Source organism: Neoarius graeffei, chromosome 2 (assembly GCF_027579695.1).
Source record: "Neoarius graeffei isolate fNeoGra1 chromosome 2, fNeoGra1.pri, whole genome shotgun sequence".
Classification (NCBI taxonomy): Eukaryota; Metazoa; Chordata; class Actinopteri; order Siluriformes; family Ariidae; genus Neoarius; species Neoarius graeffei.
Window position 1 is genome coordinate 116870674 of NC_083570.1, and position 24789 is coordinate 116895462.

General features: G+C 42.8%; 1 protein-coding gene across 2 annotated transcripts in view; it reads right to left on the bottom strand.

Moving 5' to 3' along the window:
- LOC132882148 (butyrophilin subfamily 1 member A1-like) overlaps positions 1–24365 on the bottom strand; it is a 35639-nt gene extending 11274 nt beyond the window's left edge. The window contains exons 1-5 of one of the 2 annotated variants that reach the window (XM_060915418.1): positions 24231–24365; positions 18335–18545; positions 7049–7130; positions 6604–6948; positions 5305–5622 (exon numbers count right to left, since the gene is read on the bottom strand). In XM_060915418.1, coding sequence (XP_060771401.1) covers positions 5305–5622; positions 6604–6948; positions 7049–7094 — 709 coding nt within the window. In that variant the 5' untranslated portion in view covers positions 7095–7130; positions 18335–18545; positions 24231–24365. The remainder of the gene's footprint in view (positions 1–5304; positions 5623–6603; positions 6949–7048; positions 7131–18334; positions 18546–24230) is intronic. The other variant, XM_060915417.1, reaches the window with a different exon arrangement.
- Between the last annotated feature and the right edge of the window lie 424 nt (positions 24366–24789).

Genomic DNA, 24789 nt, shown 5'->3' on the forward strand with positions numbered 1-24789 from the left:
TGGAGTTCACAGTCAACACTCTTTCCAGGACCCCACCCAGTGACTCCAAGAAAGCTGAATATTCTGCATTGCCATTTGGTGCATAAGCACAAAGAACAGCCAGACCTTAATAAGGTGGAGGGGTTTGGGTGTCCCGGTGATCCTGGGAGATGTGTTGTTGGGGGTGTTAGCCCCTGGTAGGGTCTCCCAAGGCAAATTAGTTCCAGGGGAGGGGCCAGACTAAGAGCAATTCATGACCCTGATGAAATGGCAGCTGCAGCACCTCGCCTGGGAGTAGGAAACTGGGGCCTCCTCCTGGAGTCAGACCTGGGAGGGGAGCTCACCAGTGAGCATCTGGTGGCCGGGCCTTGGCCCAGGGGCCTGGCTGGGCATAGCCCAAAGAAATTACATGTAACTGCCACCATGTGGGCTCACCAGCCGCAAGAATAGGCACCGGGGTCGGGTGTATTGTGAGCTGAGTGGAAGGCAAAGGCGGGAGCCTAGGCATGATGATCGTTGGCAGCACAGACTAATGATTGGGACAGAAAAAGAAAACAGTGAATTCTAAATTGACTTTGACTTATTTTCCATTGCAGACAGAATGAACCCAAGATATTTCATGTTTTGTTGGTCAACTTCATTTCATTTGTTAATATACATCCATTCCTGCATTTCAGACCTGCGACACATTCCAAAAAAGTTGGGATGGGGGCAATTTAGAGCTAGTAATGAGGTAAAACAAATAAATAATGATGTGATGTGAAACAGGTGACTGTAATCATGATTTGGTACAAAATCAGTATCCAGGAAAGGCCTAGTCTTTGAGGAGCAAATATGTGCTTAAGATCTCCAGTTTGTCAACAAATGCATGAGAAAATTATTGAAGTGTTTAAAACCAATGTTTCTCAAAGAAAGATAGGAAGGGATTTGGATATTTCACCCTCTATCATCATAAGATCATTAAACCATTCAAGGAACCTGGAGGAATTTCAGTAAATAAAGGGCAAGGGCTCAAGTCTAATCTGAGCACCTGTGATCTCCAATCCCTCAGACGGCACTGCATCAAGAACCATCATTCATCTGTAGCTGATAGAACCACATTGTCTCAGGATTACTCTGGTAAACCGTTATCAAGCTACACTACGGAGTTACATCCACAAACACCAGTGAAAACTTTACTGTGAAAAAAGGAAGCCTTATGTTAACTGTGTCCAGAAGCGCCGTCAACTTCTCTGGGCTCGGAGGCATCTGGGATGGACCATCACACAGTGGAAATATGTATTGTGGTCAGATGAATCAGTATTCCAGGTCTTTTCTGAAAAAATGGACGCCGTGTGCTCTGAAGACTACAAGGACCATCCAGACTGTTACCAGGAACAAGTTCAAAAGCCAGGGTGTGTCATGGTATGGGGTTGTGTCAGTGCCCTTGGTAAAGGTAACTTACACCTCTGTGATGGAGCATTAATGCAGAAAAGTACACTGAGATTTTGGAGCAACATATGCTGCCTTCAAGACGACATCTTTTCCAGGGAGATTTCAATGAGACAATGCAAAACCACATTCTGCACACATTACAAAGGCCTGGCTGTGGAAGAAAAGTGCCTGTCCCCTCTGTCCCCAGTAGAGAATGTGTGGAAAATTTAGAAATTAAAAATATGACAATGACAACTCTGTACTGTTGCACACCTTAAGACCTGTTTGCAGGAAGAACGGGACAAAAATAACACCTGAAACACTTCATCACTTGGTATCTTCTGTCCATAAACATTCTTTAAGTGTTGTGAGAAGGAACAGAAACATTATAAAGTGGTAAATCCTTTACTGTCCAACTTTCTTTGAGTTGTGTTATAAGAAGCCATGGCCCAATGGTTAAAGAAGCAACTTTGGGACCAAAAGGTTGCTGGTTCAATTCCCTGGGCCAGCAGGAATGGATAAAGTGTCTGTGAGCAAGGCACAGAACCCCCAACTGCTCCCTGGGCATATTGTATGTTGCTCTGGATAAGTGCACCTGCTAAATGCTATTAATGTAAGAAAAGTGTTTATTTTGGAAATAAAAATCACGAGGCAAAACATCAAATAATGTGCTGTTGTGTTGTTTTGAGTGCAATACAGATCAAATATTATTTACAAATCATTTTCATTTTTAACTTCAATTTCAACATACTGTCCCAACTTTTTCTGATTTGCGGTTGGAAATAACAGATATAGATTGGACTTAAACAAACAAACAAACAAACAAACAAAAACCCCATCTCAATCCATCTGCATGTGACTGGATCAACTTTGATACCAAAACATCACAAAACCCTTCGAATCATATCAGGACATCCCTAATATATCTCAAATTTATAATAGAGTGATCGGATTAAGAACCATTTTAATACTTAATCAGCTCATGTGGCTTTTAGATGAGAACTGAACTGACATCACGCTACACTTCAAAAGTTAAAAAAATCCTTTGTGTGACACAAATAACATCCATCCATTATCTGTAGCAACTTATCCCGTTCTACAGGGTCACAGGCAAGCTGGGCCTATCTCAGCTGACTGTGGGCGAGAGGCGGGGTACACTCTGGACAAGTCATCAGGTCATCACAGGGCTGATACAGAGACAAACAGCCATTCACACCTATGGTCAATTTAGAGCCACCAATTAACTTAACCTGTATGTCTTTGTACTGTGGGGGAAACCCACACAGACATGGGGAGAATATGCAAACTCCACACAGAAAGACCCTTGCCGGCCACTGGGCTCGAACCCAGGACCTTCTTGCTGTGAGGCGACAGTGCTAACCACTACACCACCTACACAAGTAACACAATATAATAAATAACTTGTGTAGTGCAGTCTCAACCAGGACTGAAAAACACTGACATCAACATTAAATATACTGTTCAAGTGTTCAAACTTAGGACCTTTCCAGGCATTTTAAAGGTCATAGGCAACGGTCGGAGGTGAAACACATAGAATATCAAATTGTCTAGAAGAACGACCCAAAAAGTGAATTCAATCTTCCTGGTGTCTAATTTGCACCCTAAAATTGAATAAAACGGTTAAAATATACTGCTTTGCCCAATTTCCGAAGGTTTGTTTACATCTCACTTATGCGCACTTTCACCGCCAGGAGGCATCGTCGTGACGTCATTTAAGCCAAACAGACTGGGAGCAGCTCTGTGTTTACCTGCAAACCGAGCACACGTGTACGAACTTTGGTCGTGAGAGGTTGTGTAAAATGTCTGAAAGCGATAGGGATTTTGAAGCAGGAACTCTCCAAATTGAATATCGAGAGGTGAAACCATATATGTATGAACCTATGGCCGTTGCGAAACAATCGGTGAATGTGCCTCACTGGTTTGACCATGCGGCCTCGGAATCGGACAGTGACTCGGCCGACTCTGATTGCGGTGACCCCGGACCTCAACAAGACTCACGCCCAAACGATTTATCCTGGTAGTTATGATAAATTCCTACTTTCGTCGTAATACTAAATAAGAGCCCTTTTGAAGAATAATTAAACCGCCCTCCCTAGTGGATATAGGGAACTATTACTGGATAGTGCGCCGGTAGGCCACATTACAGTCCCCCCAGGATTTCGCGGGCCTTTTTTGTGATTGTTGCGGGCTAAAATGTCTGATGTTGCGGGGGGTTTTCCAAAAAATTGCAATGAAAGTTGCGGTGTTTTTTAGGTTTTTGTTGCGATTACATTGCGGGAGGAAGTGAAAGTTGCGAGAAATTGTTGCTATTTTCTCTTTTTGTGATTAAAATTGAGTGATATGTTAAATATTAAGTTATTACTGAAAAACTATTGATTAAAAAAACAAAGACACTGAGAAATGGTCCTATAAACAACTTTACCAATATAAAAGATTACCAGGACTACAAAAATGCTGAAAAATAGGCTTTACTTATCCAAATGCACCTGTTGGTTCAAAAGTTAAAGTGCATAGAACCTCACAGCACAACATGAAGTTACCTTAAAATATAATATAAATGCCTCAGCTTTCATGTAAGAAAAAAACTATTAATACTAGTACTGTGTGCAGGCAGTCTCTCCTGAAGACTAAATTAAGCAATAATTATAAACTAATAAAATAAATGGCTCAGGCTTCATAGAAGAAAAAAAAACAATTTGAACAGACTCTCACAGTATGATGCTGAAGCTCCCTAAACAATGGAAAATAAAATACCATTTTGGCAAAAATGTTGGCATCCATTAATTTCTTGTATTAAGTAAAAAAAATAATGTAAAGTGCACACAGTCCTTCACTGTAAACATAACACACTTTCAGTAACAGAATTTAAGCCTATATAAACACTGACTCGCACATGTTGCTTCTCTTGAACGTATGCACGGAAGTTAGGCGGAAGGTAGTTTGTCAACGTCACCTCAAGACGACACCAACGATTGGTCAAATTTGCGGGAAAGTTGCGGTGATTGGATATAATTGCAACACCGCCCTGAATTTGCGGGGATTGGTTGAATTTGCATTGATGTTGCAAATCGCAACATTGCGAAATCCTGGAGGGTCTGACATTAGCCTGCCATCCGTGGCATTATACTATTTATAGCCGACTCTAAGCGAGGAAATATACCTTTGTCTCATTTCCACAATGATTGTACAGGATCCCTCAGGATTCTTGACTTGTCAATTGCAAGCAAAGGTAAAAATGTTTCCCTCCAATCTTCTCCTTTTTGCTTGAGCGCTGCTGCTCTGTTTCTTCTTTGACTGCTTGATTTTGTTTTCATGCGCACAATCCACTCTCTCCGCCTCTTCCGGAAAAAAACAACCTTCTGGCTTCACACACACAATCCACTCTCTCCGCCTCGTCTCCTCTTTCGGAAAAAAACAACCCTCTCGCTCCGCCTCTTCTCCTTTTTTGGAAAAAGCCAACCCACTCTCTCCTCCTCTCTCGGAAAAAGGTAAAAACTTCTTCCTGAACCGGTCCCGATGTTACAGTTCACTGCACAACAGTAAGGCATGGGGGTTTTCTTTGGAAATTCCTGAACGCACGTCTGCACTCAAGCCGGACAGCAATGTCAGTAACCGGAAGTGGACTCAACTCAAGCGGTTTGTTTGGCTTCAATGACGTCACGCGCCGAGTTGTCACAAAAATAGCCGAACAGAAATTCGCCACGATCCACACTAACTGATTTTAATTATTACTTATTAACAATACTTCTTGGGACCAGAAGAGAATTACAGAGGGTTTTGTAACATATAAAGTTTCAAATGTGCATAAAATTAAAACCGTTGCCTATGAGCTTTAAACTTTGTGTCCTGATGTATGTCATACTCAGGATCATCTGAGACTAATCCACTTACCAGAGACTGAGAGTTTAACTTTCTGGATCAAAACAGATTTCTTTTTGTGTTCCACAAGCATGAAGCTTCTGTAGATGGCTTCATCAGTAACACTGACGTTCCTCAGCACCAGAGAACAGTTTCCTTTACGCAGCTCGTCCTCAGGAACGTCCACACGACCCTCATATCCTTCACCTGAAAATGACTCTTTACCCATTCGCTCAAACAACACCTCAGAATCGATATACCACTCAACATAAGGTGTTTGGATGGACAGATCTCTCCATTCACATGGCAGGACAGCTGTGGAACCCACTCGAGCTGATATGAGCTGCATGTCTGTAGAGATGAGAAAACCTTTTAGGAAATTATCTGATGTGAGGAACATTGTGCTTTTATTTGTTTAATGAAACTAAATGCTCAAACACACAGCTGCTGAACCATAAGATATAAAGGCAACAAATATAACCTGAGGAATTTTTCATGATTCTTCTTTTTCATGCAAAATGAAAGATGTGAGTATAATGTAGTATAATGCAGTAATATAACACAGTAAAATAATGTAGTTGTATAATGTAGTACTGTAATGCAGTAGGATAATACAAGAGTCATAGTATAATGCAGTAGTAATGTTGTGGATTAACTCAATAGAATTTTAGATGTTAATTTTTTGAATATACAGCAAAGCAGTTTTACAGTAAAGAATGTCTTTAGATATGGTGTCTTGCAAAAGTATTCATTCCCCTTGGTCTTTGTCCTATTTTGTTGCATTACAAGCTGGAATTAAAATGGATTTTCGGGGGTTAGAACCATTTGATTTACACAACATGCCTACCACTTTAAAGGTGCAAATAGTTTTTTTTTTTTATTGTGACAAAAACAATAATTAAGATAAAAAAAAAAACAGAAATCTGGAGTGGAACTACAGCATCTTCCTCAACTCCTGATAAAACCTCTTTATGGCTCCAACAGGCTTTGTGTCTTTGATCGACCGCTTGCTCCGCCCACATGAAAGTAAAAACCTCTCGCTCAGGAGTTTAAATTGTTGTGTCCTGCAGGATCTCAGTCCTGATGCTCACCTCTAATCTCAGCCAGATCCCTCTGAACCTTTCTGACAAGCGTTCTCAAAAATAAAACCCTGCACCTCTTACTGATGTCTGTGTTTGTGTGTTTTTCTAACACATCATCTGTTCATTCTAAATAATGTATTAATGCGTCCCTGCAGTAGATGGTGCTGCTGTTCCTTATTTCCAGCTCTGTGATCTGATTCGCTGTGACTTCTGTAATTAGTTAATATTTTACACTGCGGAATTTACTTACAAATTGAGAGTTGAACACTGCTGAGTTCTTTTGCTGAGGATCTGTCATTTTTGTCCACATGTTCCACCACAAAAGATTTGTAGAAATTGTCATCAGTGATTCTGACGTTCTTCAACACCAGAGAGCAGTTTCCTTTAAGCAGCTCATCCTTAGGAACATCCACACGTCCCTCATATCCTGAACCTTCTGCTGTACCGTTACTGCTTCGCTCAAACACAAGCACATTATCGACGTGCCACCGAATCAGTGATGTTTCTGTGAACGCATTCTTCAGTTTACATGGCAGGGAGACTGTGGAACCCACTTTAGCTGATACAGTAACGTGATCACCTGCACTGATGGAGCCTGTGGAGGGAAACATTACAATCTACATTATTTGTAACATTTTTTTAATTTAATATTCAGAAATGATGTGCTGTTGGTCCTATAGGTCCTGCTCACTCACCCACACAGGCAGCGAAACATAAGATGGAAATATAAAGGAGAGTCATGATGCCTGTAAGACTCTTGGAGTGTTTACAGATTTCCTGAAACAAACAAACAAACAAACAAAAGCAGGTTATAAATAAAAGTGTCATTACGGTCCGTGTATCATCCGATCATTCAAGTATTCCATTCAATCTAGAAAACGAAAAACAAAAAAACCACTCAATATTTCGTTTTCCTGTTTTTCTGTATGACAAAAAAATGAGGGATTGGTGTTTGTTTTCCTTTTTCCAACTCAAAACAGAACAAATAATAAACAGGGAAACCAAAACGAAATAATAACTATAATTTACGATTATTGATTTTCTCTATTCCCCACGCTACATTAGCCTTCCCATGATCCTCAGCGACAGTCCATCATCATCTCTGCGTCTATGAAACAGAAAAATTGCATGTGCATGTATATATCAAGTAATTTATTCATACATCCTATTCATTTAATATATTAAGCTGTTAATGTTAAGCTGATGATCTCTTAATTATTATTATTATCTCAATATAATAGTAATCTGTACTCGAGTTGAGGGGGGATGGGGGGGATGCCATCCTCCCGGAATAAAAAATGGTCAAAATCATCCCCCCTCTAAAACAGGCATCCCCCCTCCCTTCCCTTGAGCAATTTTATCAATAAATGTGGCCATTACTTCTATTTAACATTGGAATTAGAAATGCCATTCCACGCAGCTCTGCTGAAACTGAGCATACAGTAAGCTCCCGCGAGAGAGGGCACGTGCAAGTGAAGCATTTGAGGAGGTGACATTCAGTTGGGGTTCCGTTATTTTTTATTTCATTCGGCGTCAGTGACAGCAGCGGATTGCAGCATCATGGCCAAGCGGAGTGGACAGCAAGACCTAAGCAAGTTCGGCTTTAAGATCGCAAGAAAAAAACATTTCAGGAGGTAAGTCAAGAGTTACGAATATCAGTCACACTTTCTGTGAGCCCACTATCATGCTGTAAAGTTCCCGATATGGAGCCTAATTTGTGGGCGGCGGATAACAACACAGCTATCATAATGAATGTTAGTTTGGAGTCTAGCCAGCTATCGATAGCTTACTCAGGTTCATGTTAGCTTTGATTTCTTGTACAAGGCCATTAATTTAATCAGCCTGGACGTTCGTTTGTTATTCTTCAGGCAACAAAAAGTGTTATTCAAGTCAGGAAGGCTAAAATTAACGACACTAACAGTTTTGAAGGCTTCATTGCCTCATTAGAGAGCCGGTCACAACATGCAGGGGTGTAGTGGGCATGGTACGCAGGGGTACGCCATCCACCCACTTCTCCCGAGGTCTCATCTCATCTCATCTCATCTCATTATCTCTAGCCGCTTTATCCTGTTCTACAGGGTCGCAGGCAAGCTGGAGCCTATCCCAGCTGACTACGGGCGAAAGGCGGGGTACACCCTGGACAAGTCGCCAGGTCATCACAGGGCTGACACATAGACACAGACAACCATTCACACTCACATTCACACCTACGCTCAATTTAGAGTCACCAGTTAACCTAACCTGCATGTCTTTGGACTGTGGGGGAAACCGGAGCACCCGGAGGAAACCCACGTGGACACGGGGAGAACATGCAAACTCCACACAGAAAGGCCCTCGCCGGCCCCAGGGCTCGAACCCAGGACCTTCTTGCTGTGAGGCGACAGCGCTAACCACTACACCACCGTGCCGCCCTCTTCTCCAGAGGTGAGATTAAAAAAAAAAAAACAAACCTCTCATTCAATGGCCTGAGTTTATCCGCTCTACAGTAAGTGACACGTGCCTTTGTGCTCATCATCAATGCCCCCACCCAATCGAGCGTTACGTAAAACGTAGCGACGCAAAGTAGAATGCATTCTAAACGCAGCCGAGATATTAGAATTATGTAAACGGTTGACTCCGCCATCTGTCGGTTTAATGCTTCATGATCTTTGAAGTTCTAATGCGATTTTTGCTCAGTATAGGCCTATGATTTTGAATAGCCTAATAATAACAGTAGGGTCTCTCTCTCTCTCTCTGTGTGCGCGCGCGTGTGTGTGATTTCCGGGCATTCATGGTAGCAGCACCGAGAGGGCAACAGAACTGATATAATCGCCTGCCTGCTCATCCTTACACGGATAATTTCACCACATACTGTATTATATATCTCATCTCATCTCATTATCTCTAGCCACTTTATCCTTCTACAGGGTCGCAGGCAAGCTGGAGCCTATCCCAGCTGACTATGGGCGAAAGGCGGGGTACACCCTGGACAAGTCGCCAGGTCATCACAGGGCTGACACATAGACACAGACAACCATTCACACCTACGGTCAATTTAGAGTCACCAGTTAACCTAACCTGCATGTCTTTGGACTGTGGGGGAAACCGGAGCACCCGGAGGAAACCCACGCGGACACGGGGAGAACATGCAAACTCCGCACAGAAAGGCCCTCGCCGGCCCCGGGGCTCGAACCCAGGACCTTCTTGCTGTGAGGCGACAGCGCTAACCACTACACCACCGTGCCGCCCTGTATTATATATATGATTTGAAATTCATAATCTTTGTGGCCTTCCTGTTTAGTGTTTTGTTGTACATCCAAAAATGTGAAATGACAATAAATTTAAAGAAATAGGCTACTCAAGTCTTTAAGAAGGAGTGCATGGTAGGGCTTAACCCAATGGCTGCATGTCATGTATTTTGTATACGCAGGTGCCTCAATCGCGCCAGACTAAATGCTTGATTTATTCGATTGGTGCCTTTTATAATAAATTTCAGCCCATTGCTGGTTTGTATGCGATGTGAGTGAGTGACGTGACTTTTTTTGAACTTCTGGACACATGCTGTAGCTGTTGCCATGGCAGTAAGTAGGTTAGTAAAAATATCGAATTCCGAATGCAGCTCGGCTCAAATGAACATGAATCGAACATGAACAAAGGTGTTTGTGTATCATAATTTCCAATATTTTGGCTTCACGCCTGATAGTCCATGTTAAACCTATGCAAGGTTTATGTTGAGTTCCAGCAGCAGAGTGGTGCTGTCTACGACGATGCATTCGGAAGGAGAAGGCGAATTTGTTCCTTTTTAGCCATTTCGGCATATTTATTGGAGACAAAATAAACCGCGGCTTTTCGCCATAACAGTTGGGCTGTACTGACAAACACGAATGAAAATTGCACACATAAAAATGTCTGGAAAAAAGTGTCTTCTTGTGCCCTCTTGTGTTGTTAAAAGAACGTAACATTTATACAAATCATTCAGACCAAACATAGGCGACCAAACAAAGGCTACCGCTTCTGACATGATATCAAATCGATGATGTCACGAATCGCGTACCCCCACTTTAAAAATCTCCACTACACCACTGACAACATGTAAGGCTGAGCAGCTGGCTAGACTCCAAACTAACATTCATTATGATAGCTGTGTTGTTATCCGCCGCCCACAAATTAGGCTCCATATCGGGAACTTTACAGCATGATAGTGGGCTCACAGAAAGTGTGACTGATATTCGTAACTCTTGACTTACCTCCTGAAATGTTTTTTTTTTTTTGCAATCTTAAATCCGAACCTGCTTAGGTCTTGCTGTCCACTCCGCTTGGCCATGATGCTGCAATCCGCTGCTGTCACTGACGCCGAATGAAATCAAAAATATCGGAACCCCAACTGAATGTCACCTCCTCAAACGCTTCGCTTGCGCGCCACCTCTCTCGCGGGAGCTTACTGTATGCTCAGTTTCGGCAAAGCTGCGTGGAATGGCATTTCTAATTCCAATGTTAAATAGAAGTAATGGCCACATTTATTGATAAAATTGCTCAAGGGAAGGGAGGGGGGATGCCCGTTTTAGAGGGGGGATGATTTTGACCATTTTTTATTCCGGGAGGATGGCATCCCCCCCATCCCGAGTACAGATTACTATTATATTGAGATAATAATAATAATTAAGAGATCATCAGCTTAACATTAACAGCTTAATATATTAAATGAATAGGATGTATGAATAAATTACTTGATATATACATGCACATGCAATTTTTCTGTTTCATAGACGCAGAGATGATGATGGACTGTCGCTGAGGATCATGGGAAGGCTAATGTAGCGTGGGGAATAGAGAAAATCAATAATTGTAAATTAGAGTTATTATTTCGTTTTGGTTTCCCTGTTTATTATTTGTTCTGTTTTGAGTTGGAAAAAGGAAAACAAACACCAATCCCTCATTTTTTTGTCATACAGAAAAACAGGAAAACGAAATATTGAGTGGTTTTTTTGTTTTTCGTTTTCCAGATTGAATGGAATACTTGAATGATCGGATGATACACGGACCCATTACATCTGCCTGATTTCACACACAGTTGTAGTGATATTACACATTTACTACATGAGTCATGATTTAATTTCAGAGCATGTTCACCCAAACCCAGTGATTTCAGCGCTCTTATAAAATTATTCCTCATCACACCGTACAAGATCCCAATAAACTCTGCTCTGAAATCTACAGCAGACTGTGTGAGAGTGTGTGTTCTCCATGTCAGATTATCTGATGAAGATCCTTAAGCAATAGGCCTGTGATTAAAGAAAGTTACAACATTCTTCTTAGATCATAGTATTGGTGCCATTTTCTATTCAGTAATTTAAGCTCATATTTAGTCATGTTATTATTTGAATATATTTGGTATTTGCATATCTAGAATGTTTATGATTACTCTACAACTGCATTAGCAATTTATAATTCACATTTTGTAGTATCTGCATTCAGTTTAATGCTTAGAATTTTCTGAGATATATAGCCAATAGGAACTCGCGCTGAGCAATGACGTTCTGGAGCTCACGCATCTACCGGATGTAAAACTGCTGTGTTTTGTTTATGTGTGAGACTTCAGTAAAAACGGGGTGAACACACTGTTTTCTACAGTTGTTCAAACTTCAACACAAGTAGACTCATTCATTCCGTCTGACTGAGTGGTTATTTGCATGAATCTTGAGAAGAAAATGTTTAGAAGCTAAAAAGAGACATTTAGCCACTACATTAAGTAGAAAACAGTTGCCGAGGGCAAGAGAAGACCTGAGGGAATCCGAGGAAAATTTTGCATGCGTTGGTCATGCGGTCATGAAGGAAGCAAGCTAGCTTGAGAAGGACAGAGCGCGGTGCACACCTTCGGATTTCCAGACCACTTCAGTGATGTTGGATGAGTACACAAATGTCCAATTTGATTGAACAAATAAGTAATGCTTGAGATCTCGCAAGTAATGGCGAAATTGGGATGATTTTGTCACTGTAATCACCGAAGCCAAGTAACGTGACTGAGTCATTATATTAATGTTTCAAGAGGTGCTAAGCTGCCAGCTAAGTAGCCATACATGACGGTTTGGGAAATGTGCTGTTGTTAGCAAGTTATTTCAGCTGAAAAGAAGCTCGAGTTTGCCTCTGGAAACACAGCCCTTAAATCTTACTTCGGAAAACTACATGTTTTGAGATTAAAGGACAGTTCATTGGATTTCAGAGGCTTGCAAGAGTTTGCTGTTATAAGTGACTTATCTAACATAAAGAGCCATTCGAAATGTCTGTGGATGAGGACAAGATGGAGGGCAATGTCGAGCTAGTCACTTCTAAAAGAAAGATCAAGTTGAGTCAAAAGGCTTTAGAGGAAAAGCTTGATAAGCAAATGACACATAGAAAATGTGTTTTAGCACGCCTTGTCTCCAAAGCAGACAAATGACACATAGAAAACGTGTTTTAGCACGCCTTGTCTCCAAAGCAGAAGAAATAGAAAATCTAATGGATGATGATTCCAATGCACTTGTAGTAGAAAATGATCATCTTCGTGAATACTCAAAATTACTGAATGAGTTTATTGAGGTGAACAATGCAGTAAGTGAATTGTTGACAGAAGAGGAAAGAAAAGCTGACCAGCAGTATTGGAGTGAGCCTAATCTCACAAAGTATGAGAATTTTTTAACCACTATGGAGCAGTGGATAATTGCAGTAAAACAGCAAGTCTGCCATTGAAGAGGTGCATCCGGAAGACAGTGCATCCATTGTACAACAAAAATATGTTTCAGTCCCAGCATGAAGTGTTTGTAGTAGACACTCAAACGCGTCGTCTCATGCTTCGTCTCATCGTAGAAAGGAGGAAGCTCATCGAGCAGCCTTACTTGCGCGCGCAGCCGCACTTGAGAAAAAAGCAGCACTGCAGTTGGAAGAGGCTGAAATGGAAGCACAGCTCACGGCGCAGTTGAAGGCAAAGAAGATTCAGTTGAAGACTCAAATGGAGACGCTAGATGTTGAAACTGCTATTGCAGAGTCCACAGCAAAGTTACAAGTTATGGAAGAATATGATAACATAGAGAACATGGATGATGGGATGAATTCATACCTCAACAAGAACATGCGTACAGCTGCAACCATCCCACGTCATGGGCCAGATGTCAAACCAAAATTAACCAGCTATCCTCGAGTTATCCCAGATAACAGTGCATTTCATGGTCCATCTAGGCACACGCCGTATGTGCAAGTGAAGAAAGAAAACGATGATGGTGCAGGCACACATCCCAGTGGAAGGCAAGTTGAACTTGGTGAAGTGATATTGAAACAGAAGGATATCACTGAGATGTTAGTCACACAGCAGAGGCTAGCCAACTTACCTCAACGAAAGGTCCCTGAATTCAGTGGCGATCCTCTTGAGTTCCTACCATTCCTGAGGGCATTTGAGCACATCATTCACAGCCGTACAGACAATGATGCAGATCGTCTGTATTATTTAGAACAATTCACCACAGGTGAACCGAGAGAACTGGTGAGAAGTTGCCAACACATGAGCGCACAACAAGGATACAAGGAGGCAAGAAAGCTCTTGACCTATCATTATGGTAGTGAGCAGAGAATAGCTGCGGCCTACGTTGACAAGGCTGTCAAATGGCCTCAAATCAAAGCAGAAGATGCTAAGTCACTTCACAGCTTCTCTATCTTTCTCACTGGGTGCAACAATGTCATAAAGGACTTGGAGTACCTAGAAGAGATGAACAGCCCGAGCAACCTTTGGCTAGTTGTCCACAAGTTGCCCTTCAGGCTTCATGAAAGATGGAGAGTCGTAGCATTCAACATACAAGAGAATGAAGGAAGAAGAGCAGACTTCTCCGATCTTGTGGCGTATATCAACAGGCAAGCTAAGATAGCGTCAGACCCACTGTTCGGTGATGTCAGAGACCCTGCCGAAATTAAGGAAAAGAGTAAGTCAAACACTAAACTTACAACGGGTCGACTGAAAAGAACCACTGGCCTAGCTACGAGTGTCACGCCAGCTGAAGATGCCTCAGACTCAAGAAGGACCAAGCAGACAAGCAACGCATTTCAAGAGCCATGTCTGTACTGCAACAAGGGACACGCTCTGAGTGCATGCAACAAAATCAAAGGTCTGCCGAATAAAGAAAGAATAGAATTCCTTAAAGGAAAAGGTCTTTGTTTTGGGTGTCTTACTCAGGGGCACATGGGAAAAGACTGCAAAAGGAAAGCCACGTGTGAAATCTGCGGTAAGAAACACCCAAGTCTGCTTCACACGAAAAGAGAGGAAGATGGCAACCAAGCAACGGCCAAGCCTGAGAAGTCAAGTGAAGACTCCACCAGCGGACACTCAATGCCCCAAGAGCAAATGTCATCCAAGAGTGAACTCTCAGCAGTCACCGGGGCCGGAGGCAGTGACTGTATCCTTTCCATTGTGCCGGTGCGCATCAAATCTAAGAAAAGCAACAACACCATAGAAGCGTATGCGTTTATGGACTCAGGAAGTTCCACAACGTTTTGCTCCGAACGATTGATGAGACGGCTTGGTATCAACGGTAAGAAGACGCAAGTTCTACTTCGTACCATGGGCCAGGAGAAACCTGTTTCCTGCTTCGTCCTCTCTGACCTAGAGGTGTGCGGTCTGACCGAGAGCAAGTACATCAGTCTGCCAGATGTTTACACCCACACAGACATACCTGTAACGAAGGACAATGTTCCTGTAGAGAAAGACTTGGAAAGATGGCCGTATCTAAGGAAAGAAGTACGGCTACCACAGATCGCCGCAGACGTAGAGATGCTCATTGGAATGAACGCTCACTCTGTGATGGAGCTGTGGAAGATAATCCACAGCCAAGACGATGGGCCTTACGCCATAAAGACCACCCTTGGTTGGGTAGTAAATGATCCTCTGAAGAAAGGTGATGCTCACCACAAGTCAAGTCACTACAGTCAAGGTGCTTCAGTCAACAGAGTGTCAGTCAGCAGTGTGGACAGGATGCTGTTGCAGCAATACAATCACGACTTTCCAGAGCGAGCCTGCGAGGAAAAGTCAGAAATGTCACGAGAAGACATCCAATTCATGCAGTGTGTAACAGAGACAACCAAGAAAATCGATGGACACTACTGCATCGGGATGCATCTTAGAAACAAAGATTTAGTGATGCCGAACAACAAGTGTGTTGCTGAGCAACGAGCATCGAGTCTGAAAAAGAAACTTGCCCAGAACTCCAGCTTCCACAGTGACTACAAGACCTTTATGTCAGACCTGCTGACCAAAGGCTATGCCGTGGAAGTCCCTGCAGACGAGCGCAACCACAACGATGGCCGAGTATGGTATATTCCCCACCATGGCATGATCCATCCGCAGAAGGGGAAGTTGCGGGTTATTTTTGATTGCGCCTCTTCGTTCCAAGGAAAGTCACTAAATGAGGAGTTGTTACAGGGGCCGGACCTCACTAACAGTCTGGCCGGAGTTCTGACGAGGTTTTGCCATGACCACATCGCACTCATCTCTGACATAGAGGCAATGTACCATCAGGTGAGAGTCCCTGATGAAGATTCGGATCTTTTACGATTCCTCTGGTGGCCAGAAGGGGATCTGAACCAGCCTTTGCGTGAATACAAGATGGTTGTCCACTTGTTCGGGGCCAAGTCCAGCCCGAGCTGTGCCAACTACGCTTTGCGGTGGACTGCAGGGGTTGGGAAAGACAGGTCATCACCTGAGGCAGTAACTACAATCTTAGAGCACTTCTATGTAGACGACTGTCTGGTCTCGGCATCTGACAAGAAGAAGGCTACTTTGTTGACCAAAGACCTCATTGCACTCTGTGCGAGTGGAGGATTCCATTTGACTAAATGGTCTAGCAACAGCTGTGAAGTATTGTCATCACTTCCCGAACATGAACAAGCGAAGGAGATCAAGAATCTAGATCTGGATAGGGATGAGCTACCCATGGAGAGGGCGCTGGGAGTGGACTGGTGCATAGAATCAGATTCCTTCAAGTTCCGCATCCTTGTGAAGAACATGCCTGCCACCAGAAGGGGTATCCTCTCAGTCGTCGGCTAGATTTATGGCCCCCTTGGTTTCCTGTCGCCGTTCATAATTCTTGCCAAGACCATCATCCAGAATCTCTGTCGAATGAAACTTGCCTGGGATGAGGAGATTCCTGAGGATATAGCAAACAGATGGTTTGCCTGGCTGTCTGACCTGAGCCGGTTCGCCAGCTTCTCTGTCAGGAGGTGCATCAAACCTGAGGGATTTGGTCCAGTAGTGTCAGCACAGCTGCACCATTTCTCTGACACTAGCGAGAAGGGCTATGGCGTCGTCAGCTACATCCGCATCAAGAACAGCCACGGTCAAGTCCATTGCTCATTTCTGCTAGGAAAGTCCAGAGTCACACCGCTCAAGCCAATCACTGTGCCACGCCTTGAGCTAACAGCAGCTACCATTGCGGTGAAAATAGACAGGCTCATGAAGCGAGAACTTCGGATGGACCTCAGAGAGTCTGTGCTATGGACAGATAGCACCACTATCCTCCGATATATTGACAACAATGGCGCTCGCTTTAAAACCTTTGTTGCGAATAGAGTGTCGACAATCAGAGAGAACACGAGGCCAGCACAGTGGAGATATGTCAGAACATCCTCTAATCCAGCTGACCACGCGTCACGAGGAATGAAGGCAGAGCACTTCATGAAGTGTCAGAGTTGGATTGAAGGTCCTGATTTCCTTGGCAAGGATGAGTCTCATTGGCCGGTCCTCTCAGAGTTCTCAAGAGAGATAAGTGAAGACGATGCTGAGGTGAAGCGTATGACCAGCACAAATGTCATCAAGGCTATCGACTCGAGCACAGATCCCCTCTTCACGCTGATTCATCACTACTCCAACTGGCACAACCTGAGGAAGGCCGTCGCCTGGATGTTGAGGCTGAAGGAGCTGCTTAGAAATCTGTGCGAGAGAAAGAAGGTCTTTGAGTCTCAGGCCCAGTCTGCCAACGGTCAAGATGTAAAGAACGAGAATGTTGAGAACCACATGCAGAAGTGGAGCTCTACCCTGAAAGGAACCCATCTGACTGTCAAGGACATCAGAAGAGCAGAAACTGCTATCATCCAGTTCAGCCAAAGTCAAACCTTCCATGAGGAGCTTTGCGTGCTGCAAAAGGGTGAAAAGATCAAGAGAAGTATTCTATTGTGAAATTGGATCCCTTTCTCCAAGATGGTGTTCTCCATGTTGGTGGAAGACTGCACCAAGCAGCCTTGCCAGAGCACACCAGGCATCTGGCTATCCTGGCCAAGGATCAGCATATCACAACTCTGATCATCAGAAACGCGCATGAGGAAATCGGACATGGAGGGGGGAACCACACCCTCGCTCGGCTAAGACAAAGGGTCTGGATATGCAAAGGGAATGCAGCGGTGAGAAGTGTGCTTTCAAAGTGCGTGAAATGCCGAAGGGGTCAAGCTGCTGTTGGTGAACAGAAGATGGCAAATCTACCACCAGATCGCCTTCTGCCAGAACACCCACTGTTCACCAACGTCGGTGTAGACTATTTCGGCCCCTTTGAAGCAAAGCGTGGACGAGCTCGAGTCAAGCGTTACGGAGTTTTGTTTACTTGCCTTACAGTCAGAGCCGTCCACATTGAAATCGCACACTCACTCGACACAGACTCTTGTATAAACACAGTGAGGCGTTTCATCGCGAGACGAGGACAAGTGGAAGTTATGAGATCCGATAACGGTACGAACCTGGTAGCTGCAGAACGTGAGATCCGCAAAGCGATGAAAGAATGGAACCAGTCCCAGATCTCGGAAGCTCTGCTGCAAAGAGGAGTTACCTGGATCTTCAGTCCGCCTGGTGGTTCGCACCATGGCGAGATCTGGGAGTGTCAAATAAGAACAGTGTGGAAGGTACTTACTAGCATTCTGAAGCTCCAGTCTCTCGACGACGAATGTCTGCACACTGTGATGTGTGAAGTGGAAGCGGTGATCAAGAGCAGACCCCTTACCAAGTCATTGGATGATGTCGATGACCTCGAGCCACTGACGCCGAATCATCTTCTTCTGCTCAAGGGAAAGCCAGCACTTCCTCCGGGAATCTTTCAGAAGGAGGATCTGTACTGCAAACGAAGATGGAGGCAGGTGCAGTATATCTCTGACATCTTTTGGAAGCTCTGGTCAAGAGAATACTTGCCCCTCCTACAAGAACGGCAGAAGTGGCTGGAAAAAAAGAGAAACGTGAAAGAGGGAGACATTGTACTCATCGTGGATGAAAGAGCTCCAAGAGGGTCCTGGTTAATGGGAAAAGTGGAGAAGACAATTCCCGACGCCCAAGGGTTTGTCCGTCGGGTCCTCGTTAAAATGAAGACCAACACCCTTGAGAGACCCATAGACAAGTTGTGTCTCCTACTGGAGATGGAAGAATCTCATGGACAATGAAAGACTTTATTACTTAGTTTATTGTTTTCTAAATAGATTGATCTAAGTCTTATGTTGATTTAAGTTACTTTAGTAAGAGTAATGATGGGGATTTATAGAAAATGACTGAAGTTTAAGTGTAGTGTGTAATTGTCATCCCCATGATGAGCAATTAAGGGCCGGAAATATTGGTGCCATTTTCTATTCAGTAATTTAAGCTCATATTTAATCATGTTATTATTTGAATATATTTGGTATTTGCATATCTAGAATGTTTATGATTACTCTACAACTGCATTAGCAATTTATAATTCACATTTTGTAGTATCTGCATTCAGTTTAATGCTTAGAATTTTCTGAGATATATAGCCAATAGGAACTCGCGCTGAGCAATGACGTTCTGGAGCTCGCGCATCTACCGGATGTAAAACTGCTGTGTGTTGTTTATGTGTGAGACTTCAGTAAAGACGGGGCTAACACACTGTTTTCTACCGTCGTTCAAACTTCAACACGAGTAGACTCGTTCATTCCGTCTGACTGAGTGCTTATTTGCATGAATCTTGAGAAGAAAATGTTTAGAAGCTAAAAAGAGACATTTAGCCACTACACATAGCGATAAGGAAATTAGCTCATGCAGAAAACAGACTGATGTAAATACAAACAAGTGCTCAGTGTCATAGTGGCGATTTTATGCCCTGAAAAAAACATCAGATGCCTTTTATTTAAAATCCCACGTGTTTCGATGCGTCTCACAATCAACTCTGAATCTGTTCCATCAGTTCGCCATCCTCCTCTGGGTGGAGTTTAGATGAGTGTCAGAGCAGCGCTTATGAACTTCCACACACAGAGAGAACTTTGCTGTGGACTGACTTTAGTCTCAGTGGAACGAGTGAGATCACTGGGTGTAAAGCTGCTTTAACAAATGTTTTTCTACCTGATGCTTTGTTTTATTTGGGAGATACTTTCACTAAAATCAACTCATTTAATCGAATAAACATTTTTCATTTCATTAAATAAACATAAATTAGGTCAAAACCAACAGTAAAATTGCTTAAAACTGCAGTGTGGATTTGTGCAGAATACAGATTTGTAATTATTTATTGAGTAAATGTGTCATTTTAACTATAGATTAACCAGTGCAAGATGTTTGTGCTCAGTCTTCTAAAAAGCCACTTATTCATCCCACAACATGTCAATCAGAAATGAATATTAGAAAAGAGGGGAAGATTAAACAGAAGCATACAGGGTTGGGTTTCCTAAAAGCCTTTTAACACCAAGAGCCTCTTTAACTGCCTCTTAAGATCCATCGTTAAGCTAACATGGTTTTCCAGAACACCACTGGTGCAAAACTAGTCCTTTAGTTCACTCTGGTTATGATGGACCTGGATCACTCTTTCGCAAGAAAGAATCTCTTTAAGATCTCACTCACAGACGAATACAGAGAATGCGCATACGCCTCTGAGGGACTCTCACAGTCAACAGGCAGAGACTGTTGTTGAATCTGCTACCTGTATTCAATTATGTTTCTGGTATATTGCAAGTCTATTAGTTAATTAGGAAATAAATATATGCAGAACATTATGAATGTACTTCTACGTTATGGAATTACATATGGATATCATGATGTCACATTGATATTGCCACATTTTAATCAAATTTAACTTCATTAGGTGAGTGATTATCTCATTTAGTGTCAGAAATGAGACAAATTTCTGTGCCTCTAACATTGTACTATAACAATAAGGGCAAAACATTGCCAACTTGGCATTGTGGAGAACAGTTGAAATAACGATGGCTGCACTCCAGCAAATCCACTCTGAAACTCCACTTGTCATCCTGGTGCCCTGTGTCTGGTCGGAGTTTTATCACCCCACTCCTGTGAAGGACGGCCCCATGAGGACAGTTGAGGGTTATACCTGTTAAAACTGTTAATATTATAGTCAGGCTGTCTGTTGTTGCCCAAATGAGGATGGGTTCCCTTTTGAGTCTGGTTCCTCTCGAGGTTTCTTCCTCATGTCGTCTGAGGGAGTTTTTCCTTGCCACCGTCGCCACAGGCTTGCTCATTGGGGATAGATTAGGGATAAAATTAGCTCATGTTTTAAGTTGTTCAAATTCTGTAAAGCTGCTTTGCGACAATGTTTATTGTTAAAAGCGCTGTACAAATAAACTTGATTTGATTTGATTTGATTTTTCTGACCAGCAGGTCTAGTTTTGCCCGTTTAAGGCCCTTCTGCTCCTGATGGTGCTGCGCCCTTTGGTCATGAAGGTCTTGGAGTAACTGGAGTGGCTCCTTCTCAGTGTTGAGCAGCTCTCAGCTGGACTGACTGATCCAGCTCTCGGCCAGCAGGACTCTGACTGCCTGTAGACTGGCAGCCGAGAGGGTCCAGGGGATGAGGAGGCAGTGGGGCCATGTGGGTGGGAAGTCACTGTGGTCTGGGGAGGGGGAGGCAGGTGATGTTTAGATTCCTCCTTCCCATAGACATCGATGCCTCCAGGTCTGCCCTCTGTGGCTGTTTTCCCCAGTATTGCAAGGACCCGTTTTTCCACTTGGGTCATGGGAGCCACAGTGGACACGCCACCACTGGTCACCCTATCCCTCTCTCCTCACTTCTGCTCCCCTCCACTTTGATTGGCTGGAGAAGTCCTACCACTTTTTCCTTGCTTCTTCTGCACTCTTGATTAAGCTCTTGATTGGGTGGTAGAGAAATGAGCGGGCACATGGAAAACATTTTACTGAAGTATTTAGCTTATTATTTGCTCATTCTTTCATGTGAACGCTGGTTCATTTAATTAAACAAATACACTTGGAATAAAAAATATTATTGTCCAAAAATGGAAAAATAGTTTAAATTATTTATTATATGTCCATCCATCCATTATCCATAACTGCTTATCCTGTATAGGGTTGCAGACAAGCTGGAGCCTATCCCAGCTGACTGTGGGCGAGAGGTGGGGTACACCCTGGACAAGTCACCAGGTCATCACAGGGCTGATGCACAGAGACAAACAACCATTCACACTCACATTCACACCTACAGTCAATTTAGAGCCACCAATTAGCCTAACCTGCACATCTTTGGGGGAAACCAGCACACCCAGAGGAAACCTACACAGACATGGGGAGAACATGCAAACTCCACACAGAAAGGCTCCCATCAGCCACTGAGCTCAAACCCAGAACCTTCTTGCTGTGAGGTGACAGTGCTAACTACTACACCACTGTGCCACCTACGGTTATATATGTAATAATGATACAATCAGGGGCGGTCCTGGGGGCGGTCCGACCGGGCAGCCGCCCGAGGCGGCATCGCGGGGGGGGCGCAAAAAAAAATGGTCCCCCCCCAAAAAAAAGGTCCCCCCAAAAAAACCCCGAAAAAAAACAAGACGGGGGGATAGATCTAATGGATAGGAAAAGGTCAAAGCCATCAGGTGCCCAATTCTGGAAGAAAAGGAAAGAAGAGGAGGAGAAACGAGCAAAAGAAAAAGGTATGCTTTATGAATCAATGTCAGTGAGTGACATGAATTAGTGCCCTAATTAGCCTTATATTATTGATGCTTGCTAACATGGTCATAGCTTTACATGGTCGTTTAAACATTTCTCGTCGTGTGTTGTATGTCGCGGACACGGCCCGTTATAAATTTGCTGTTACCAGAATGGCAATGATCAAGTCGTAATGTATTACTTAAGACTCTGTGTAAGGTCATAGTAGTGTAGCACTATGGTAGTAAAGTCTTTTTGATGACTAGTACAACGTTCCGCTGGCGGGATTGTGCATATTATGGGGCTACGACAAGTTAGTATATATGTATGTATATAGACTGTATATATATATATATATATATATATATATATATATATATATATAGAGAGAGAGAGAGAGAGAGAGAGAGAGTATATATATGTATATAGACTGTTTTCCTCTTACTTCTTTTGCACGTCTTGTTATTTATGACAAATTATAGTGGTTTGCCATTTTTGCCACTTTAAAGAGTGTTAACTTCTTCATTTGTTACTTCTTGTTATTTATGATACACAATAGTGTTTGTTATTTCTTCTTATGTGTACAGTAATATGTATAGGATTTACCTCTTCTCTGTCGTTAGTTCATTTATTTATGATACATGACTGTGTTTTACCATTTTTGCCACTTTAATATATAGTATTTTTAGATCTTTTGTCACTTCATGTTATTCTGTAATTGTGATTGTTTAACTGTTTAGCTTCTTTTGTTATTTATATGGTGCGACTTTAATGGAGGTTTAAGTCTTCTTGTTAATAATAATGGTGAATGGTACTCTATGATAATTCATTGTGCACTCTGTTGGTAAAACTGACTGACTTGTGCAATATTTTGACCATCGGGTAGTGCTGTAGTGCAGTTGTGCTTTCTTAAATAGCTGTGGATAGCTGTAATGCGAAGTCATTGAGTCTTTTTGTTTATTGTTTATCTTTTATTGTTTATCTTTGTATTTTTTATTGCACTAGTCATTAAAACTGGAAATTTGTTCTTGAAAATAGCTGTTGTGAGTTTGTGTATGGGGTCGTGTGTGTTTTGGACGAAGTTAGTGTTTTCTTAGGTGGTGGGTGGGAGGTGGTTGTCGGGTTGGGCTGGGGGGGGTGCCAGCAGGGGGTTTCGCCCGGGGAGTAAATCACTCTAGGATCGCCACTGGATACAATATATTTTCACGTTTTAAGCATTTTATATTTCATTGGTTTTTGGTGAAAAACAAATGTGACATCATCGACTGGATTTAGCCACTACTAATGCGATTAGAAACTACATTACGAATGCTTTTCATGAGCACGCATGTTGCAGAACTCTTACAAAGAGTCCTTCCTACAAGTGCATTTGGAAAAACCAAGTACAGAGACAAAGTTTGTTGCTTAAGAGCATCTTTAAACTCATTCTTTTAGCCCTAAAGTGTCAGGAAACCCACCCCAGCACTGTTTGGCCATGACGTCAAATGGAAGGGAAAAATGAATGAACAAAATCCAACTAGCTTTCATGAAACAATGCCACGAGCTAAAATCCTGCACTGTCACTAAATTAAATAATTTCTGATTATTTTATTTGGTACACAGTAAAGAGAAGAGGCTACAGAAATACATCTTTCAGTGCACATCTGGATCCATGACTCTGTATTTTTCCCTGTAAAGAATAATTCATGGAGGAATCAGGAAGATGTCAGCTTTTATACACAAGTCAGAGTTTACTGGTGATTTTTCTTCTTGAATACTTGATATTTATTCACTATTAGGTGGATGTTTGTAACCTTAATGATGAATTTCTCCCTCTTTAAAAGTAATTCTGACTCAGAAATGAATTATCTGCTCTTAGAGAAAGTTCCCTCCAGTAGGATTCACATTCTACTGTCGGGGAAAAAAAACCACACACACTGAAGGACAGTCATTGATCGTTTAAACTATTGAAAAGACAGTCCATAGATTTAAATAAACATCGATAAGAATTCAAAGCTGAGCCTTACCCTGGAGATGGAAGAAGATTTCCTGTGATTTAGAACAAGTTAAATAAATGTTTGAGTTTAGGAGCTTCTGCTGTCAGCCACTATTATCAGAACAGTGCCTGTAATGCCATTCATGCTAGGACACGTTTTCTCTTTCTCATGTGTTTATGGGAAGGACATACAGGTCCTGCATACTGTGGGGTTTGGAAGAGAATTTTCAATGTGTATTTGAGACTGCTGAGTATCTCATTCCCCCAATACCGACCTAAAGTTTATTTTTATGTTTTTGGTCCAAAAGCAAATATTTCATGGAGAGTATGTCTTTTAATGTATTTTAACCTGAAACAAGAAATTGGGAGCGGCACGGTGGTGTAGTGGTTAGCGCTGTCGCCTCACAGCAAGAAGGTCCTGGGTTCGAGCCCCGGGGCCGGCGAGGGCCTTTCTGTGTGGAGTTTGCATGTTCTCCCCGTGTCCGCGTGGGTTTCCTCCGGGTGCTCCGGTTTCCCCCACAGTCCAAAGACATGCAGGTTAGGTTAACTGGTGACTCTAAATTGACCGTAGGTGTGAATGTGAGTGTGAA